We start from the raw sequence: 8,048 nt of genomic DNA on the forward strand, positions 1-8,048 counted from the left end.
AAGGTCATGGAGCAGATTCTCCTGGGAACCATGCTAAGGCACATGGAGAGCAAGGAGGTGGTGGGTGACAGCCAACATGGCTTCACCAAAGGCAGATCGTGCCTGACCAACTTGGTGGCCTTTTATGATGGGGTGACAGCATTGGTGGACAAGGGTCGACCAACGGATATCATCTACCTGGACTTGTGCAAAGCTTTTGACACTGTCCCGCACGACATTCTTCTCTCTAAACTAGAGAGGCATGGGTTTGATGGATGGACCACTCGGTGGATAAGGAATTGGCTCAATGGCCGCACTCAGAGAGTAGTGGTCAACGGCTCGATGTCCAAGTGGAGACCGGTCACGAGTGGTGTCCCTCAGGGGTCCGTGTTGGGCCCGGCCCTCTTCAACATCTTTGTCGGTGACGTGGACAGTGGCATGGAGTGCACCCTCAGCATGTTCGCCGATGACACCAAGCTGTGTGGTGCCGTCGACACGCTGGAAGGGAGGGATGCCATCCAGAGGGACCTCGACAGGCTGGAGAGGTGGGCCCGTGTCAACCTCATGAAGTTTAACCAGGCCAAATGCAAGGTCCTACATCTGGGTCGTGGCAATCCCAGGCACAAATACAGACTGGGCGGAGAATGGATCGAGAGCAGCCCTGAGGAGAAGGACTTGGGAGTACTGGTGGACGAGAAGCTCAATATGAGCCGGCAATGTGCTCTTGCGGCCCAGAAGGCCAACCGCGTCCTGGGCTGCATCAAGAGGAGCGTGGCCAGCAGGTCGAGGGAGGTGATTCTCCCCCTCTACTCTGCCCTCGTGAGACCTCACTTGGAGTATTGCATCCAGTTCTGGAGTCCCCAACATAAGAAGGACATGGACCAGTTGGAGAGGGTCCAGAGGAGGGCCACGAAGATAAGAGGGCTGGAGCACCTTTCCTATGAGGACAGGCTGAAAGAGTTGGGGCTGTTCAGCCTGGAGGAGGCTCCGGGGTGACCTTATAGCGGTCTTCCAGTACCTCAAGGGTGCCTACAAGAAAGATGGGGAGAGGCTGTTCAGGAGGACCAGTTGTGATAGGACAAGGGGTAATGGTTTTAAAATAGAGGGAGGTAGATTCAGGTTGGATATTAGGAAAAAATTTTTACCATGAGAGTTGTAGAACACTGGAACATGTTGCCCAGAGAGGTGGTGGATGCTCCATCCCTGGAGACGTTCAAGGCCAGGTTGGACGAGGCCCTGAGCAACCTGATCTAGTTGTAGATATCCCTGTTCCTTGCAGGGGGGTTGGACTAGATGACCTTTGAAGGTCCCTTCCAGCCCTAACCATTCTATGATTCTATGATTCCAGTGCCTATGGGGTAGCTGTCGAGGGGACAGACTCAAGCTTTTCATAGTGGTGCACAGCAGGAGGACAAAAGACAGTGGTCATAAACTGAAACACAGGAAGCGTTTCAGACTGGATATAAGGAGAAAAAAAGTTCAACATTAGGATAGTCAAGCATCAGGATGGGTTGCCTAAAGAGGTTGTGCTGACTCCATCCTTGGAGGTTTTCAAGATCCAACCAGCAAAAGCACTGAGCAACTTGGTCTGACCTCATAGTTGACCCTGTTTTGAGCAGGAGATTGGGCTAGCAACTTCCTGAAGTACCTTCCCGCTTGAATTATTCTATAGTTTTATGACAGTCAAGACAGCTAGACTAAAGGTGGCCTGCGTATGTGTGCTCATATCCACTATTATGAAACAGCAGCTGCAATGTAGACATGCTCTAAAGAGACGAAGGAACACAAACCTTCTGAAAGTCTATGGGACAGACCCTCCTCAGTAAAGTGTTTCTGAAACGACTCAAAGTCTGCTTTTATGAAAAGTGCCTGAGAAGCCAAGCCATCACATTTTTCTCAAAGTAACACCTGTACTGGCAAAGGTTAATCAGATTCCATGGAGATAAACTAAGGGTCCAACCTGCCCTTCAGAGTTTTGGTTATCAATAACGATGTGCAAAAAAGATAGACATGAGTTTAATTGCCCAGAATGAGTTTGCAGGAAAATGTCTTAGGAAAAGCATGCTCTTATTTGTAATTGGAGTAAATCGGATGTAGATGTAGTGAAATAAAACAGAAAAGGACGCCATTATTTGTAGGGTCATTTTTTGGACTGAACTACATTTTAAGTTCAAAATGTGTGTGTGCCAGAAAGCATAATCAATTTATGTATGCGATACACTTCAAACCTCACATTTGTTGATCTATTACCAGCTGCACCTCAAATCAGATACAAATATACCTCTTTTTTCATACTCCGGTTTGGAAACTCTCATAACTACATGTAGTCAGCTAAGAACTCCACCCCCAGGAGAGACAACTTACAGGCAGGAGCACAGAAAAGACCCTTCTGGAGCAGAGACTGATGCAAGCCCTTGTTATCAAAGACTGCCACACACTCAGAGAAGATGAGTAGAAACAAGGTGTATAGATGAGAAACTCAACATGAGCCAGCAGTGCGCTCATGCGGCCCAGAAGGCCAACTGCATCCTGGGATGTATCAAGAGAAGCATGGTCAGCAGGTCAAGAGAGGTGATTCTCCCCCACCTCTTGTGAGGCCCCACCTCGAATACTGTGTCCAGTTCTGGTGTCCCCACCATAAGAGAGACATAGATTTGTTGGAGCATGTTCAGAGGAGGACCACAAAGATGATCCAGGGGCTGGAGCACCTCTGCTACGAGGACAGGTTGCGAGAGCTGGGATTGTTCAGCCTTGAAAAGAGAAGACTTCGGGGGGACCTAATAGCTGCCTTCCAATACCTGAAGGGAACCTACAGGAAGGCTGGGGAGGGACTTTTTACAAGAGTGTCCACTGATACGACAAGGGGAAATGGGTTTAAGCTGAAGGAGAACAGATTTAGATTAGATCTTAGGAAGAAATTCTTCAGTACGAGGGTGGTAAGACTTTGGAATAAATTGCCCAGAGAAGCTGTGGATGCCCCTTCCCTGGAGGTGTTCAAGGCCAGGTTGGACAGAGCCTTGAGTAGCCTGATCTAGTTGAGAGGCGTCCCTGCCCATGACAGGGAGGTTGGATTAGATGATCTCTAAGGTCCCTTCCAGCCTATGCCATTCTATGATTCTATTAAATTGGTTTCTGCTCTGGCTGTCTGGTTTCCTTTGTCACATCAATAAAAATCTTTGCTGTATCTATCAAAATGTGTACAATTATATGTATATAAGTCAGGAGCATATTGTAAGGCCCAAGTAATATTTGTACAGCAGCATAATATCTGCAGACGAAAAAGGCTACAGCTGCAAAGGACTACTACTATTAGCTCCCTTCTGCTATTTCAATCATGTTGGCTCCCATGACATTTCAAGTCTTTGTTTACCAGTGTTTGCATCAGTTGCCATGCAGTTTTTGGATCTGCGTTTACTGCATCTACCAGCCAAAACCCCACGCCAGGCTGTTCCCTCAGGAGCCCTGTCCACAGCACAGGCAGAGGGGATGATCCAGCCTCCTTCCCTCACGCTCTCCATGGCAGGGCGTGGACCGAAGGCTGACCATATACAAGAAGAGCAGTTAAATTAAGGGCAGAGGAAATGTTGCTGTTGGTATTCCTAAGCTGAATTTTCTTCCAACACCAATGTTCGGGTAGCACAGGAAACAGTTAATGTAGGCTATTGACTTCCCGATTTTTTAATACTGAAGTGACTCAGAATAATTTTGACATTTATCCCCTTTCTTAAGTCTGGACCTTACTCCAATTCAGTTATAGCTTCAAATTTACGTATCCCAGCATATCAAAAATCAAGTATGTAGAAAGAAATCTTCCTGTCATATCCTTATTAGTGTTAGCTTGAGACCAGGGTCAACAGAGGATGTTAACGTGTTATTACCTTCTGTTGGTAATATCCTTCAGCAGTTTTGGCCAGCGAAGTATCGAGTGAGTTTTGATACCACAGCAATGGGCACTACAGCAAAAGATGGGAGATAAATGAGAGAGGTAATGCTGCTTCCACATCACTGGCTTGTGCTCTCCCTGGCACAGACTTAAATTGTGCACCAAAAGGAACAGTCCCAGAAAAAACTCTCTGCTTTGCTTGCTAACAGTCCGTCAGGCAGAGTACCTGCTTGAGCCACTCAGCCCTGCTACCCCAACTGAAGGAAAGAGAATGCCATCAGGACACGGAGGAGAGATACCAGACTGCTGTCTCCTTGGGACAGAGAAAGGCCTGTGAGGAGAGAGATTGAGATCATCCTCCAGAAAGTAAAAAGAAAAAGTGCCTCCTGAAGACCAAGCTCTGCTGGACTCAGCAAAACCTTTTGCCCGTTCATCAGTTCCAGAAAACAAAATGTTATTTAAAATGTTCTGTTCATGATGGCTGGAGGATAAACTCAATTTGTAGGAAGGCTACAGAAAATTAATGGTTTTGTGGGGAGAGTATAGACCAGATTGCTGGTAGAATGTAAAGTGGTGTACCTAATGATGAATGGTAGATTCCGGATTTGAATGAAGCGAAGAGTGAGGTTAAAAGGAGAACGAACAAATTTATGATGAAACATTTCCATGGTACAGAATGTGTCCAATGGTCAAGGGAAAGAAAGAGTGAAACAGCATCTCTCAACTCTGGAAAACTTGCATACAATCTGCAATTCAACTCAAAAAAAGTCTACATTTAGACCAAGGCAACTATACTTTGCTAACTTCATCGCTCCTTTTAAAATCCAGCTCCAGATGTCAAAGTCTACTAAAAAGTGTGGAATGATTTTTGGCAAGGAAAGAATCTCTGCAGGATGTAGCAATTTGCTGGGATCAAAACCACATTTCCTGAATATTAGCACCACACAATTTCATACCTGCCTCTTTGATCTAGTTAAGGTGATCTAAATGGAAACACTCATTTCAAATATTGCCCCAACCCAATGTACAGTACCATCCTAATATGAGTACAGGGAGGAAAGTTCTGTAGCAGAAAAAAGGGTATATTTTTATCACCTAATGATACCCCGTGACATGTATCAGAGAGTGGTAATAACCATATATAACAAGACAATTTAAGCAGAAATTCACCATAGACAGAGGAGCCTAGTATCAAAGCAGTAAGGCTTTGCCCTAGTACTCTCCGCTGCTTTGCTGGTATTGAGAAAACATTTAAGGGAAGACCTTTGGAGCTAAATGAATAATTTTTAATTACTGCAGTGCTCACTTCAGTGCCATCTCTCTCTTGGCTATGGTTTTCATTGTGTATTTTCAAAAACGGTTTATGCCAGTGAAATTGAATCAATCCTACATTGCCTCCCAAAATTAAATGTGATGGACTGAGATGTTTAAAAGAGATATTCACACCTGCTATTGGTTATTACTTTCCCTTTTCTGATTAAATGCTTGACTTGTCCAGAGTGCTGAACTAATTAAACCAGAAGCAGCAGCATTCGTTCCAAGGCACAAGATAGCAGCTTTTATCAGGCCTATCTCTTATCTTTATTATGAATTTGTTGAGGAAGAATCCATGAGTGTGTTATATATTCAAACCAAAGGAAACATTACTGTGCTCTTTTACAATTCTATTAGAAAATAAAAGCCCCAAACAAAACAAAAAATCCAACCCACAAACCCTGCTATACTATGTAGTGTAGCTAGAGTAAGTGATATCATGCAGTATCACCATGACTTCACTGCTTTGGCAGCAATTGTTTCACTAATAAATAATTTAATGAGGAGCTAACCGCTAGTTTAAAGCTAGCATACAGAATCTTCCTTTTCTGTTGTTTACCTGAAAACACTCTTAAGTTACAGCACATCTTCCACTGTTACCTTTTCAACACCAACCCCATTCTTCCTCCAAATGTAAGACAAAAATTAAGATCTAAAACATTTTTTTCACTGGCTGTTACAATCCTTGGGTACACAGCAAAGTTTCCGTTTATCCTTTCAAATGCTACACAGAGTAATTCTAAGCAATAACTTCTGTAATTTCTCGACTTCAATGAATTTCACTGCAATAATGAAATATTTGTCCTTTCTTCTGCATATGTCTTTATTTTTCAAGACTTACGCTGTAAGCACAAGCAGCACACCACTTCAGCAACCAACCCCTAAATCAGTAGAAACAGGAGGGGAAAAAAAAAAAGCCCGTCACCGCCAGCCGCTGCGCACCCACCCCGTCACGGCCACCGACCCGCTCCACGCCAGCTCCGCGCCCCACGGACACTTCCACCTGCCCCAGCATCGCCGCCGGACGTTTTCATCAAGCAGATAAGGATTCCTCTTACACTAATTTTTCTATTAACGTCCCGTATAAAGCTGTTCGTTCCAATGTTAAACCATCAGCACAGCGATTCGTTAAGCGTGGCGGAAAGCTCGAAAGAAAAATGGGCATTTTTAAACATTTCCGCGAGCGAGAGTAAGACGGACAGCATGACCCACACCGGCAATCTCCGGCTGAAATCCCCCGGCGTCCAGCCCCCGCTTGTGCCTTTCCAGCCCGCTAACTAAAGCGCTGAGGGGGAGGCAGCGGCAGCTGCACCTCCCCGGAGGAAGCCCCCAGCTCCCCTCCAGCGTCGCCCGGCCGTACAGCCCCCGCCGCCAGCTGCCGCTCTCCCGCTCAGCCACCGGGGTGGGCGCCGCTCCGCGCCCCCGCCGCCGTGTCCCCGGGGCTCACGCACTCGGCGGGGCAGGAAAGTTGCGGCGGGGCAGGTGCGGAGGCTCACCTGTGGGGTCCAGCACGGCCAGCGGACCCGACGCCGCGGCGGCGGGCGGCGGCGCCATCATCTTCCGTGGGCGCCTCCGCTCCGCGCCTCGCCGCGCTGCGGCCGGTGCTGGCCGCGGGGTGCGGGCGGCCCGGCGGGCCCGCCCCAAGGGGGAGCGCGGCGGGGGGCGGGGGCGGGGCGAGCGGCGCTGCCGGGGCGGCGGTCGGTTCGTAACGCCGAGGCGGCCGTTCACACACAGCTCCCCCCGCCCCGCCCTGCCCTGCCCTGCGGTTAACGGTGGCTGGAGCCGCAGCCCTGCGAGGGGAACGGGGCGAACGGAGCGGCCCCGCCTGCCGCCCCGCGCCCCCGGGCACAGCCAGGGCTCGGCGGGCTCCGCGCCCCCGCCCGCCGCCCCTCGGGGGCGGTCCCGCAGGTCGGCTCCGGGTGCAGGTCCCTTTCCTCACTGCCTTCTGGTTTCCCCTTTACGAAGCGTGGCTGCTCTCGTATTGCGGTTCAGCACCCTTCTGCTCCCAACCACATGCACACGCCACAAGCAGCTCACTTCCAGGCTGACCTTTGAGCGTGAGTGAGGAAGGAGAGGGATGTACTAGGTCTTTCATAAGTTAATTCGTTATATCTTCCACCTGTCTCCCAGTTTCGGCTTCGCTTCTTGATTTGTTCTTGGCCTGTGGCAAGGGACCAAAATGTCAGCTGGTGGAGATCAGAACTATCAAGCTTTCCTTTCAGCTTTTCTCTTCCATTTTTTCCTAAAAAACCCCCAAACAATATCAATCAGAAAAAAAAAAAAACCACCACAGCAACCAGAAATATTAATAAAATTAATAACAAAACCAGGCGTCTCAGAGGCATAATTTAAGGTGGCATAGGCTAAGATAGGCAACATCAATAGTCAAGAGATACTGTAGGTCTGTTCTTTTTCTTACATGGTATCTATCAGTTCCTCAGCCTCACTTGTTCTCTCCTGTCTCAGTTTTCATTCCCACAGCAGATCCTGTTGCTTGTCTTGCTGCTACCCAGGAACTGCTGGCTGCTGCTCCTAGTGCCATGGACTGCCGGGCTGTGTGACTTCTGCTCAAGGAGTCTGGGAACAACTGAGGAGAAACATCCCCAGCTGCTGTGCTGGTTTGGTGCCTGCTGTTCCCTTTGCAGGACTTCCCCATAACAGAGGACATAAGAAGATTTTTCATGGACAATGTTTTCGATAGGCTGCCGAGTGCTTTGCTTGCACTAAGGTGTGTACTTCCACTTGCAACAGATGCAACTCTACTTAACATTCTTGTTTTTCTTTTGCTCAAATCTCTAAATGTATACGTGTATATGTATTTAATTTCTTCAGTCTTTGGCTGATTTCCCCAGAAAATGGTTAGATGGAAAGA

General features: G+C 47.9%; 1 protein-coding gene across 2 annotated transcripts in view; it reads right to left on the reverse strand.

Annotated features, from left to right (window-relative positions):
- The window catches only part of TMEM255B (transmembrane protein 255B), an 84,057-nt gene extending 77,191 nt beyond the window's left edge, over positions 1–6,866 (reverse strand). Inside the window, exons 1-2 of one of the 2 annotated variants that reach the window (XM_086610741.1) lie at positions 6,812–6,866; positions 6,673–6,780 (exon numbers count right to left, since the gene is read on the reverse strand). In XM_086610741.1, the coding sequence (XP_086466867.1) occupies positions 6,673–6,733 (61 nt within the window). In that variant the 5' untranslated portion in view covers positions 6,734–6,780; positions 6,812–6,866. Of the gene's footprint in view, positions 1–6,672; positions 6,781–6,811 lie in introns of those variants that run through there. The other variant, XM_086610735.1, reaches the window with a different exon arrangement.
- Positions 6,867–8,048: the final 1,182 nt, after the last annotated feature.

The sequence above is a fragment of the Tauraco erythrolophus genome, chromosome 1 (assembly GCF_009769465.1).
Source record: "Tauraco erythrolophus isolate bTauEry1 chromosome 1, bTauEry1.pri, whole genome shotgun sequence".
NCBI lineage: Eukaryota > Metazoa > Chordata > Aves > Musophagiformes > Musophagidae > Tauraco > Tauraco erythrolophus.